This window comes from Pelodiscus sinensis, chromosome 19 (genome assembly GCF_049634645.1).
Source record: "Pelodiscus sinensis isolate JC-2024 chromosome 19, ASM4963464v1, whole genome shotgun sequence".
Lineage (NCBI taxonomy): Eukaryota > Metazoa > Chordata > Testudines > Trionychidae > Pelodiscus > Pelodiscus sinensis.
In genome coordinates, this window is record NC_134729.1 from 26,492,745 (window position 1) to 26,505,940 (window position 13,196).

The window sequence follows — 13,196 nt, forward strand, 5'->3', positions numbered from 1 at the left end:
CAAGATTCGGGGGGAAAAAGCCCAGAGTGCCCCCCGATAATTCATTCCATATTCCCGGATTGCAAAGGAGGCCCCCAGGAGCCAGCCAGCCAGTCAGTCTGTCAGCTTGAGTGTTTACAGAGCTCTAGTCACTAGAGTAGCTGTTAATTATTTTGTAATATTTGTTTTTCAGTGGCACTTCAGAGTGGTCCAGGGCTCCGGCGCTAGGCGCTGTGCAAACACCCAACCAAAGGACAGTTCCTGCCCCAAAGACCTTACAATCGACGGGATTTGTCCGTCTATGACAGTGGTCTCCGAGGTGTGGCCCACAGCCCACTAGTAGCCACGACCATCTTGCAGCTGGGCCGTGGGTTTGGGGCTCGCCACGGCCCCCCCCTTTGCACAGCAGGGAGCCTGCACTGGCGTCCCAGCCTCCCGGCTCCTGTGAGGCTGGGTGCCCACTGTGGCAGGGGAGGAAGGAACCCTGAACCTCGCAGGCCGGATCCAGCTCATGGGGGGAGGAAGCAGCTCCACTGTCTGCTGGCCCCCCACCCCCGAGACTGGGGAAATGGCAGGGCAGGAAACTGCCACCGGGAGGCTTTGCCCCCGCTGCTCCCATTAGCCAGAATCCCACCCCTCCGGCAGCCGCTCCCTCACCCACCTCCCGTTCCCGCACCCACCTCCCGCAGCCGCTCCTGCACCCACCTCCCGCAGCCGCTCCCGCACCCACCTCCCGCAGCCGCTCCCGCACCCACCTCCCGCAGCCGCTCCCGCACCCACCTCCCGCAGCCCGCACCCACCTCCCACAGCCGCTCCCGCACCCACCTCCCACAGCCGCTCCCGCACCCACCTCCCACAGCCGCTCCCGCACCCACCTCCCGCAGCCCACTCCTGCACCCACCTCCCGCTCCTGCACACACCTCCCACAGCCGCTCCCGCACCCACCTCCCGCAGCCCACTCCTGCACCCACCTCCCGCTCCTGCACACACCTCCCGCAGCCTGCTCCCGCACCCACCTCCCGCTCCCGCACCCACCTCCCGCAGCCCGCTCCTGCGCCCATTGCCCGCTCCCGCACCCACCTCCCGCAGCCCACTCCCGCACCCACCTCCCGCAGCCCGCTCCCGCACCCACCTCCCGCTCCCGCACCCACCTCCCGCAGCCCGCACCCACCTCCCGCAGCCCGCTTCTGCGCCCATTGCCCGCTCCCGCACCCACCTCCCGCAGCCCACTCCCGCACCCACCTCCCGCAGCCCGCTCCCGCACCCACCTCCCGCTCCCGCACCCACCTCCCGCAGCCCGCTCCTGCGCCCATTGCCCGCTCCCGCACCCACCTCCTGCAGCCTGCTCCCGCACCCACCTCCCGCAGCCTGCACCCACCTCCCGCAGCCCGCTCCCATCTCCCGCAGCCCGCTCCTGCGCCCACCTCCCGCTCCCGCACCCACCTCCCGCTCCTGCACCCACCTCCCGCAGCCCGCTCCTGCGCCCATTGCCCGCTCCCGCACCCACCTCCCACAGCCCGCTCCTGCACCCACTGCCCGCTCCCGCACCCACCTCCCTCTCCCGCACCCACCTCCCGCAGCCCGCTCCCACCTCCCGCAGCCCGCTCCCGCACCCACCTCCCACTCCCGCACCCACCTCCTGCTCCTGCTCTCGCACCCACCTCCCACAGCCTGCTCCTGCACCCACCTACTGCCCAGACCCCCTCCCTCACCTGCTCCTGCACCCATTTTGTCATAGTGGGAGGTTGACTGGTGGTCCGCGGAAAGGTTTGTATTGATCAGGGTGGGCCACAGGTCAAGCAGTCAGAGATCCCAGGTCTATGGGGACAGTCTGGCTGTACCCTCGGGTTGTCTCACTCCTATCTCTACTGCTAGATTATTAACTGTGGAGGGAGCAGCCCTGGGCTCAGACTGCCATGTGTGGTGCTGCCCCCAGATATTGATGTCACTGTGTCACCCTTCTCCGCAGCTCCCAAAGCCCCCCGCAAAGGTGCTAAGTGGCTTTCTCCCCATTTCACAGATGGAGAAATGGAGGCCCAGTGAAGCAGAGGGACTTGCCCAGGGCTCACAGCCATTCGGCAGCGGGGGCGCGGGGGGGTAGAACACAGAGTCAGGGTATGTCTACACTAGAAAGTTAGTTCGAACTAACGGACGTTAGTTCGAACTAACTTTCCTATGCGCTACACTAGCGCTCCGTTAGTTCGAACTTAATTCGAACTAACGGAGCGCTTAGTTCGAACTAGGTAAACCTCATTTTACGAGGACTAACGCCTAGTTCGAACTAGCTAGTTCGAACTAAGGGCTGTGTAGCCCTTTAGTTCGAACTAGTGGGAGGCTAAGGCTTCCCAGGTTTCCCTGGTGGCCACTCTGGCCAACACCAGGGAAACTCTATTGCCCCCCTCCCGGCCCCGGAGCCCTTAAAGGGCCATGGGCTGGCTACTCACTTTGTGCCAGTTGCAAGGCTGCCAGCACCCGTGCCTGCACAGCCTGCACCTGCCACACAATGAGCCAGCCATCCGAGGGCTCCCAGCCCTCCACTGCTCCCCACGACCAGCCTGGCGGCTCCCAGGAGCCTGCCCGGGGGCGCAAAAGGCGGGCGCCCGCCTGGTCAAGTGCGGAGATCGTGGACCTCATCGAGGTTTGGGGGGAAGCCTCCAATGTCCACGATCTCCGCACTAGCCACCGGAATGCGGCCGTCTATGGACGCATGGCTGCCAGCCTGGCCGCCAGGGGCCACCAGCGCAGCCGGGAGCAGGTGCGCTGCAAGATTAAAGACTTGCGGCAGTCCTACTCCCGGGCCTGCCTGCCAGGGGCTGACCCGGAGGCCTGCCCCCACTTCCACGCCCTGGACCGCCTCCTGGGGGCTCATGCCGTCCCTGCCCCCCGGGACGTGATTGACCCCGGGGCAGAGGGACCGCTCCTGGACACCGAGGAGGAGCAAGAGGGCTCTGAGAGCCAGGAGCCTGCTGCCAGCCTTCCCAGGACCCGGGACCCCCGAGGCACCCCACAGAGCCGCTCGCCTGCATCATCAGAGGCCGGGGAGGCGTCCACCTGTGAGTACCCTCGTGTTCCCCTTATGTGTACGGGGGGCTGGGGCAAGAGGGAGCCCCGGGACCGTGCGCCTGGGCCTTGCCCACCACGGAGCAGCAGCTGGGGATCCTGCAGGGGCCCTGGCCTTGCAGAGGGGAGCTGGGTTTCACACACCTGGGCCCCTGGGGTCATTGACCGCTGGTCTTCTTGCACCACAGCTGCAGCACCGGGGACTGCAGGGCGCACCACACCGCCTGCAGCAGCCGCCCGCGCCCGGGCAAGCAGGACAGCCAGGAACCAGGAGGACTACCAGAGGCGGCATCTCCGGTTCCTGGACCGACAGCTCCGTCTCCAGGACCACTGGGTCCAGGAGGACCTCAGGCTGCGCCAGAGGAGTCTGGAGGCCCTGGAGGAGCAGGGCCGTGCCCTGCGAGGCCACCTCCAGAGCCTGCTAGACCGCATTCCATTTCCTCCTCCCCCTGCTCCCCCTCTTGCTCCCCCTCTTGCTCCCCCTGCTCCCCCTCTTGCTCCCCCTGCTCCCCCTCTTGCTCCTCCTGCTCCCCCTCTTGCTCCTCCTGCTCCTCCTGCTCCTCCTGCTTCCGCTCCTGCTTCCTCCACACCCCCTGTCCTCTCTGCCCCCCCCTCCACAACCATTCCCCACCGACGCCCCCGGACCCGCAGTGTGGCGAGACGGGAGAGGCACCCAGACTCCCACCCCTGAGCTTTCCTTTCCCTTCCTCCCTTCCCTCCCCTCCCCTTCCAGCTCCCTCGTCCCAGGTTTCCCCCTCCCTTCTCCCACCTTCATTCCTCCCTCCCCCACCCCAGTTCTGTGAAATAAACAGACGTTTTTGTTGGAAAAACAGGTGTCTTTATTTGACAGTAGGTAGGGAGGGGAAAGGGGAAGGGGGGGGTAGGGTGGAAGAAGGCCCCGGTGGGGCATGCAGGGAGAGGTCAGTCCTCCTCCTCCTCCACCTGGAAGCTCTCCCGCAGGGCTTCCCGGATCCGGATGGCCCCCCGCTGGGCTTCCCGGACGGCGGCGGTGCGGGGCTGACCGTAGTGTCCAGCCATGCGGTCAGCCTCAGCCATCCAGGCTGGCAAGAAAGCCTCCCCCTTCCGCTCACACAAATTGTGGAGCACACAACATGCCGCCACCACGGGAGGGATGTTGTGCTCGGCCAGGTCCAGACGGGTGAGGAGGCATCGAAAGCGGGCTTTCAGTCGCCCGAAGGCCCCCTCCACCACGATGCGGGCCCTGCTCAGCCTGTTATTGAAGGCCTGGCGGGAGGGATTGAGGTGTCCCGTGTAGGGCTTCATGAGCCAGGGCTGCAGTGGGTAGGCGGCATCCCCCACCAGGCAGACGGGCATGTCCACGTCCCCGACCCTGATGTGGCGGTCGGGGAAGAAGGTCCCGTCCTGCAGCCGCTGGCACACGGAGGAGTTCCGGTACACCCGGGCGTCGTGTGCTTTGCCGGACCAGCCCACATTTATGTCCGTCAACTGTCCCCGGTGGTCACATACGGCCTGCAGGATGACGGAGAAGTACCCCTTGCGGTTCACGTACCGGGACGCCTGGTGTTCCGGGGCACGGATGGGGATGTGCGTCCCGTCGATGGCCCCCCCGCAGTTGGGGAAGCCGAGGGCGCCGAATCCCCGGATGACGGCATCCGGGTTGGCGAGGCGGACCACCCTGCGGAGCAGCACCCGGTTGATGGCCTTGACCACCTGCGGAGAGAGACACAGCAAAGCGTCAATCAGTGGGGCGCCCGGGTGGCTGGGAGCGTGCGTGCCCTGGCAGTGCCCCGCGCCCCACTCCCGGAAGCAACCCCCCTGGCGGCGTGTAGTACGGCCGGGACAGCCCGACCCCTCCGGTGCGGGGCGCTTTCGCCTCCTCCCGCCCCCCCCTTTGTCCCTGGGGCGGCCCATCCCCTCCTCGCAGCCCCCCTCCCCCCCGGCTCGGTGGCCGACGAGCGCCGTACCTGCATGAGCACTGCTCCGACAGTGGATCTCCCCACGCCGAACTGGTTCCCGACGGATCGGTAGCTATCCGGCGTGGAGAGCTTCCAGAGGGCGATGGCCACCCGCTTCTGGAGGGGGATGGCGGGCCTCATGCGAGTGTCCCTTCTTTGCAGGGCAGGGGCGAGCCACTCGCAGAGCTCCAGGAAGGTGTCCCTCCTCATCCTAAAGTTCTGGGTCCACTGTCGGTCGTCCCAGCGCTCCAGGACGATGCGGTCCCACCAGTCGCTGCTGGTGTCCAGACGCCAGATGCGGCGGGGCACGCCGGTGCCGGGGCGCCGCCGCGGCTCCTCCACGGCCCCCAGGGCGGCCAGGCGGAGAGGCAGGGGGCTGACGTTCCCCAGGTGGTGCCAGGCAGCCTCGAGCCATTGCTGGCAGGCTTGCAGCAGCAAGTCCAGAACGTGCACCAGAAGGTGCAGGGCGAGCCGTGGCTCCATGTTGCCACCTGCGGCGGCCCCCCCGAAGGGAAGCACCGACACAGACGGGCACAGAGACCGACGCTTTGCTGTCCCTCGGCGAGGTTGGCAAGCAAGCAGGAAAAGCTGAGAACCGGCTGTCCAGGGGGGGTCCCTTTAAGCACGAGCCTCAGATAGCCTCAGACAGCAGCCACACAAAGCAACTGCTGACCTGATGCCCTGCCAGAACCGGTTTCAGCTGCCCTTAAATGCCCCCCTGCGTCCAATCAGTGTGGACGCGCTAGTTCGAACTAGCAAAACGCTAGTTCGAACTAGTTTTTAGTTCTAGATGCGCTAGTTCGAACTAGCTTAGTTCGAATTAACTAATTCGAACTAAGTTAGTTCGAACTAGCGCTGTAGTGTAGACGTACCCATACTGATTTCCAGGCCAGGTTCCCAATCCCCAGCCTGCAGGGCTCCTCATGCCTAGCAGCAGGGGGAAGCTGTGCCGGCAGTGCAGGTCGTGGCAGGTAAGGAGTGGAGGGGGATTTCCAGTTCCCTTCCCTCCGCACGGAGCGTCTTTGTGGGGCCCCACGCGCTGGGTCTCCGGGACCCCAAACAGGCAGTAGATGGAAACCCTGCTCTGCTGAATGCCAGGCTTCCCACCCCCTTCGGGCCCAGGTCGGCCGCCGGGCCTGCCTCCTGCTGCAGCTGGTTTGCGTTGCAGGCTCGTTGGCAGCCCCGCCCCGCAGGCGGTGAGCAGCCAGACCGCGCGCTGGAAGCCTGAGCCTTCAGCCCTTCGCTTCCCACCACGCGGTGGAGAGCACGGGCCAGGAGGGAGCGTGTGGCCCTGGGGTGCGGGCAGCATGGGAGACAGGAGAGAGGAGCGTTCCGACTGGGGGGGGGTGCCGATGGATTGCAGCTCTGTGTGTCTGTGCACGCAGGGGGCTCGGGATGGAAAATCCCCGTTAAGCAGTTAGTGGGTGGAACGCTGGGTTCACTTAGGCTACGTCTGCACTATGAGTTCTCTCAGCAAAAATATGCTAATGAGAGACTCATTTGCATGAGTCGCGATCTCATTTGCATATTTTCTGCCGATCCGGTTTTTCGCTAGGGGTTTGTGCACCAAAACAAGCAGTGGGGACGTTTTCCTTTTGTGCAAAAACCCCTTTTCCCACAAGCTCGGTAAACCTCCTTTTTTGGGGCATAAGGATCTTGCGGGAAAAGAGGTTTTTGCGCAAAAAGAAAACGTCCCCACTGCTTGTTTTGGCGCAAAAACCCCTAGTGAAAAACCGGATCGGCAGAAAATATTCAAATGAGATTGCGACTCATGCAAATGAGTCCATCATTAGCATATTTTTTTGCCCAGAAAACTCAGTGTAGACGTAGCCCTAGGCTGCATCTAGACTGGCATGATTTTGCGGAAATACTTGTAACGGAAAAGTTTTTCCATTAAAAGTATTTCTGCAAAAGGGTGTCTAGATTGGCATGGATGCTTTTGCACAAAAAGTGCGGGTGGGGGAGGGCAGCCTCACCGCACCCCGGTGTGTCCTCTGGGTGACTCCCTGCAGCCCCCTCCTCACCAGCCCGGCACGGTGAGTGCCTCCTCGCTCAGCCAGGCCCGCTGGCCATTCCCCCGTGAGCGCAAGAGAGGGATCAGCCCTAGGACACGGGCTGGCGGCAGAGCCAGGGAGCTGAACAAACACGTCTCGGCGAGTCCCGCGGCCGGACCTCATGCCCGGCTCCTATCCACCCAGCGCCCTTTGCCGGCGCGCAAGAGCCTGAGGCCTCCTAGAGCGACAATCCGAGTGTGGCTGTGGGTCTCCCCGGCCCCGCCGAGCGACGCCAGTGGAGGCCGATGGGCTCTCCTGGGCCTTTGCCTCGCTCATGGTCGCCCTTCACGGGACCGGGCCTCCAGCAAGCGGATCGCCGCGAGCAACGGCCCGTCTCAGCTCTGCCGCCCGGCCACGCCCCTCACAGCCACAGGGCTGCCGATCGGGGCGACGCCATCTGCCCCATTTTCGGCACTGGCCCGGCGCCCCACCCCCTCCCGCGGGACGCTTACCAGCCCGTTGCAGTTGCTGATGGCGACTTTGGAGCTCAGGTGCTGACCCTGCAGGTGGCCTGCGTAGTGGCAGTCCTCATGGAAGTCGTGCTGCCAGTCCACCCCGTCCCGCTTCCAGTACTCCACGGTGAAGTGCTCGGCCAGCAGGTTGGAGTGCAGGGTCAGGTTGAGGAGGAACTGGGTGCTTTGGGCGGGGACCTTGTAGAAGACCTGCGGCTCAGCTGCCTCGTAGGCCAGGGAGCTCAGGCCGCGCCGGGCGCGCCGCTTGGGCTGGCGTCGCATGTCGAAGGTGAGGAAGTCCCCGTTTTGGTCCACTTGGATGGGGAAAGCAATTTCATAGTGATCCAGGCTGGAGAGGAACTCCTCTGGGGGGCAAAGCAAACACAGGGTCACATTCGGGGGTGGGCCTTCCTGCACTGGGCCAGGCGTGCTACCGAGATGGAAGGAAGGGGACTGAGGGGTTACGGCACAACCCTGCGGTGCTCCTGCTCTGCCACAGACTCCTGTGTGGTGTTGGGTGAGTCACTTAATCTTCCCAGGCCTCAGTTCCTCGACTCTATAGCAGAGCCATTCCCTACGTCACAGGGCCGTTGTGAGGCTAGCAACGTGACAGATTGCCAGGCGTTCGGATACCGCTGGTGGGCGCCAGATAGCTCCCAACAGCCACCATGGGGCTGGAAAAAGGCAACAACCATCGACCCCCGATCGGAGAAATGCCAGCGGGGGAGGAACAAACCTGAGGCATGAAAGGCTGAAATCGAGCAAAGGAAGCTGGGGGCGATCTTCCCTCCACTCAGCTTCATTGGCCCATCTCCCACTGGGGGGAACATCCCAAGTCCTGGTCCGGAGAAGGACTGGCTGGCCTTAGAGGGCATTTCCTGTCTATCTTGGAGGATCAACTCATCCCTGTTTTACAAGGAAGAAGGGATGTTCCCAAAGAGGGTATTTTCCTGACATTTGTCCCAGTGTAAACAGGCCAATTGCTGGAAAAGCCTCTTCCAGAAAAAGAAGCGGAAGAAGCTGCACAAATTGTAGTTCGCAATTTGCGTAGCTTTTTCCGGAGGGGCAGTGCAGTGTAGACATGGCCTGTGCTGCACTCAGAAGCTATGTCTACACTACAGTGATCTATCGGAAGAGGCTTTTCCGAAATGTGGCCCGTCTACACTGGGCCAAACTTCGGAAAAGCCTCCTTTTTTGGAAGAGCCCTTCTTCCTCGTGGGAGGAGGAAGACAGAGCTTCCAAAAGAGCGCGTCTGCTCTGCCACAAACAAAAGCGTTCCCTGGATGTGGTGGAAAACCCCCAGAGTGTAGACATAGCCAGAGAGCCAGTGTCTCTTCTGGCAAATCACAGCAATTCCCTTCTGACCTTAGACCGAGGGGTCTCAGCCTGGGGCTCTGGGCTGGCAGAGGGGTGTCCATGGGGTTCCTCGCCAGATGGGCGTGGGGTCTTGGGATGGGAAAGGTGGTCCCAGACCAGTAAAAACCGACAGTTACAGCCCTAGCAGGAAGGACTCACAATGGGGCACTAAGGCACAGGACGGACGAGCAATGGAATCGTGAACCCAGGGCACTAAAAGAGAAGAGGAAAGAAAACACCCCCCTTGCCCACAGCGACCCTCCCGATCTGCAGCCTGGTGCTGAAGAGAAGGGCGTCGCTCTGCAACTCCCAGGGTCAGTGTTTAAAGGGGAGATACGACAACAGCAGCCTTCTACTCCGGCAGTTGTCAGCCAGGAGTTCCTACACGAGATCTTCCAGGGGTGCATCAGCACATAGAACCCTAGAACCCCAGGGCGGCAGAGACCTCAGGAGTCATGAGTCCAGCCCCCCGCCCAAAGCAGGACCAGCCCAACTCAACCATCCCAGCCAGGGCTGTGTCAAGCTGGGACTTAAACACCTCTAGGGATGGAGATTCCACCCCCCTCCCCGGGCAACCCATCCCAGCGCTTCATAAGGACACAGCTTGTCCTAATCTCCAACCTAGCCCTCCCCCACTGTAACTTGAGCCCATCGCTCCTTGTTCTACCACCTGCCCCACTGAGAACAGCCTCTCTCCATCTGCTTTGGGACCCCCTTCAGGGAGTTGCAGGCTGCTACCAAACCCCCCCTCACTCCTCTCTTCTGCAGACTGAACAAACCCAACTCCCTCAGCCGCTCCTCAGAGGTCATGTGTCCCAGCCCCCTCAGCATTTTGGTCGCCCTCCGCTGGACCCTCTCCAATGCATCCACGTCCTTTCTGTAGTGGAGGCCCCAGAACTGGGCGCACTATTCCAGATGTGGCCTGGTATTTGCACATCCAGGTATTTGCCTTGCTTTAGATCAGGCTACATAAAAGGCACCAGCAAAGTCACGGCAAACTAAAATTTCATACAATGACTTGTTTCTACTGTGCTGCATAATACGCTCGGACATGTAAGTACAATCTTTACATTCGAATTGATTTACTTTACAACGATATGGTAAAAATACAAAGGAGGCATTTTTTCAGTAATAGTGATTGTGACACTCGTGTGCTTTCCTGTCTGGTTTTGTTAGCAAGTTCTTTTAAGGGAGGTGAAAGTCGGGGGTTCACACGACAAACCAGGCTCCTAAGGGAAGCACAATAGGTCTGGGAGAGTGGAGAGCGGCTTGCGAGTGCTTCCGCGGAGCCGTCCATTTCAATGTGCGCTTGTGCACTTCATCAGCAACTCGGCCGAGCAGCCTCAGGTTCGTTCAGACCCGCGGGAGGTACCAGCAGGTCCTGGTGAATCACTGCTTGTCCTGTTATCTGGTGGTAGCACCAGGAAGGAGCAGGGCCCCATCAAAGGAGAGGGAAACCGGGGACCTGAAGATCACACAACATCCCTGCTCATCCGGCTTTTCAGCCACATGTTGCACTTTGAACTTATCAACTTAGAATCAGAGAATCCCAGGGCAGGATCTTCCAGGGGCTACATCAACATAGAACCATAGAACCCCCGGGCGGGCAGAGACCCCAGGAGGCACCGAGTCCAGCCCCCGGCCCACAGCAGGACCAACCCAACCCCATCAGCCCAACCAGGGCAGTGTCAAACTGAGACTCAGACACCTCTAGGGAGGGAAATTCCCCCCCTCCCCGGGGAACCCAGCCCAGCGCTTCCCCACCCTCATAAGGACACAGCATGTCCTAATATCCAATCAGCCCTGCCCCACTGCAACTTGCTCTCGTTCTGCCATCTGCCCCCACTGAGAACAGCCTCTCTCCAGCCTCTTTGGAACCCCCCTGCAGGGAGTTGCAGGCTGCTCTCAAATCCCCCCTCCCTCTGCTCTTCTGCAGACTGAACAAGCCCAAATCCCTCAGCCTCTCCTCTTTGGTCATGTGCTCCAGCCAAATCATCATTTGTGTTGCCTTCTCTAGACCCTCTCCAATGCGCCCACGTCCTTTCTGTAGTGGGGGGCCCAGAACTGGACACAATACTCCAGATGTGGCCTCCCCAGCACCAAATAAAGGGGAATAATCACTTCTCTGGATCTGCTGGAAATTCTCCTCCAAATGCAGCCCAATGTGCCATTCGCCTTCCTGGCTACCAGGGCGCCCTGTTGACTCATCTCCAGCTTCTCACCCACTGGAATTCCCAGGCCCTTTTCTGCTGAACTGCTACCCAGCCAGTCGGTCCCCACCCTGTAACAGTGCTTGGGATTCTTCCCAGGGGCAAGATTTCTTCTATTACCTCCTCCTAGGACACGTCAGTCTCCCAAACGGTCCAGCTTAGCATATGTGAGCTAAGAAGGTCACTGATGGTACCTCCCGGGGGTCTGCTCTTGCGGAGGAACACGTCACCCTTCTCCACCCGAGAGATTGGCGCCATGTCACTTTGGGTGCCGGGGCGTCCAAACGTTTTCGTGTCAGGCCCCTTCTGGGCTTAGCTGTGTTAACCAGGCCCCGGGGGGTCTGACACAGACCCTGCAACCCAGCTGGGAGTCGGAGGCCCAGACTGTGGCTAGGTTTGGGTTGGGTCTAGGGCCCATGAAACCGCTTTGAGAGCCCTGGGAACCGGCCGTGCCGGCGTGTTTACTTGCGGTTTGCTTCCCGCCCTCCCCTTAGCTGGAAACGGTGAAACGGAGCCACTGGGCGTCGCAAGGCGTCCTGGCTGCGGCGCTGCAGAAACACCGGTCGAGGGCAGGCATGGGCAGCCAAGGCTAGTGGCCCTCCTTCCTCTCCGGGGGCCGCACAGTCGTGTGCACTAGCCATGGCCCCCACAATGAGATGAGCTGCATGAATCCTTTGCAGGCTGATTATTTCCAGCCCAGGCGAAATGCTTTCGCCATTCACCGACTCACCGACCCGTCAGCAACGTCACGTCCTAAAAACGGAAACATCGACACTTCCATCCAACAGCAAATCTCTGCCCCGCCCTGCCCCGCCCCTGCCGCCTCTCCCAAACGTGTTCCACCCGCCCGCCAGCGCTGCTGGAGCCCCTGCATTGGCTGCCTATGCTCCATGCCAGGGCCTGGCCTCTCCCTCCCAAAGCCTGAGCACTGGGAATCGGCGGATTCATGGTGCCCCTGAAGGGCTGGGAGGGAGGGGGAGGAGCAGCTGAGCGTGGGGCTCCAGCGCCCCAGGGGTACGAGGGGGTGCACGGGCCACACAAGGGTCCCAGACGGGCTGCATACGGCCTGCAGGCTGCCCCCCACTGCTCCCGGGGCAGCGCCAGTCCTTCCTGTTGAGCTGTGTTGAACTGTCTCTGAACGGACCCTGGCGGCTGCCGTTTTCGACCCAACGGAAGCGAAGGGCAGTGCACGTGGGGGCAGTGGACGCGGACACGGACACGCGAGCACCACACCCGTGCTGTGCTACAGGAAACGGGGTTTCCTACAGTGGCCCTTGAAGTGAAGCGCTGCCCCCGACGTGTCACGTGGCTTCCGCTCCACGAATCGCTCTCCTTGGGCTGGGTTGTTTTCTGACCCTCTCGGGCTTGGCTGGGGCCGACTCCTCTCCTCATGCTCCTGGGTTGGCACAGCGGGGACCCCAAGCCCCACCTCTGTGGCGCTAACCCATCGGTGGCACGGCCGGGTGGAGGCAGGGCAAACAGCGGCCCCTCACAGTGCCACCTGCGGCTCTCGCGACCGCCCCTGCCCAGCAGTAGGAGCTGCGCTTTGCGCCGGAGAAAGTCTCGTGCCGCTGGCAAACGGTCACACAGGAACTGCCAGACGTTGTCGGGGCCAGGTGCTGCAGAGGAAGGTGCTTGGAAGCTCAGTTAGGTCGCCACGGAATCATCTGTCCCCCTCCTCGGCTGATGTATCTGAAGCACGAGCTACTCACGGCCGTGGATCCGGAGTGTCTCCTCTGCTGGACACACCCACCCATTTTGCTCAAGGGACCGCTGTGCTCTCGGCATCTTCTTTCCTTCCCGCTTTCCTGCCTTTTGCCTGGCTCCACGATGCCCATCTTCAAAGCCGTCATATCTCGATTCCCAACGGCCCTGTCACCGCATGTCCAGCTCCGGAGCGTTCAGTCTCCCTCTGGTGCATTTTCCAACGTGGGATCTTGCCAGAGCGGTTTCTTCAGCCACGGCTAAGGGACAGTCCTTCCCACTGGCTGGGCGAAGGGTTACGTCCCGGCCTTCCAAGCCATGGACATCTCTGGTGCCTGCCCTCGGCCTGGCCAACCAGAAATGAGGATTTTATTTTCACTCCTTCTGGGGCTTCCCCCACCTCAGAGCACTTCTTGTGTGTGGAGCCGGGCAAGCCGAAAAGCC

At 61.9% G+C, this 13,196-nt stretch overlaps 2 protein-coding genes across 6 annotated transcripts in view; one reads left to right on the forward strand and one right to left on the reverse strand.

Annotated features, from left to right (window-relative positions):
* ADAMTS10 (ADAM metallopeptidase with thrombospondin type 1 motif 10) overlaps positions 1-13,196 on the reverse strand; it is a 118,032-nt gene that overhangs the window by 70,609 nt on the left and 34,227 nt on the right. For all 5 annotated transcript variants that reach the window (XR_012896730.1, XM_075903178.1, XM_075903177.1 and 2 more), the window contains exon 3: positions 7,483-7,847. Coding sequence is in view for 4 of the 5 variants with exons in the window: in XM_075903178.1 (XP_075759293.1) it covers positions 7,483-7,847 (365 nt within the window). In the remaining variant the exon portion in view is untranslated. The remainder of the gene's footprint in view (positions 1-7,482; positions 7,848-13,196) is intronic.
* LOC142819041 (uncharacterized) lies at positions 2,483-3,730 on the forward strand. The gene is made up of 2 exons (XM_075903174.1): positions 2,483-3,032; positions 3,228-3,730. Exons 1-2 carry the CDS (start codon positions 2,483-2,485, stop codon positions 3,728-3,730), a joined length of 1,053 nt encoding a protein of 350 aa, XP_075759289.1.

Bases quoted from the DNA above. Each gene is read 5' to 3' on its own strand.
- LOC142819041 (XM_075903174.1), top strand. From the start codon at position 2,483: ATGAGCCAGCCATCCGAGGGCTCCCAGCCCTCCACTGCTCCCCACGAC. The intron at 3,033-3,227 runs GTGAGTACCCTC...CTTGCACCACAG, and splicing joins GGCCGGGGAGGCGTCCACCT to CTGCAGCACCGGGGACTGCA.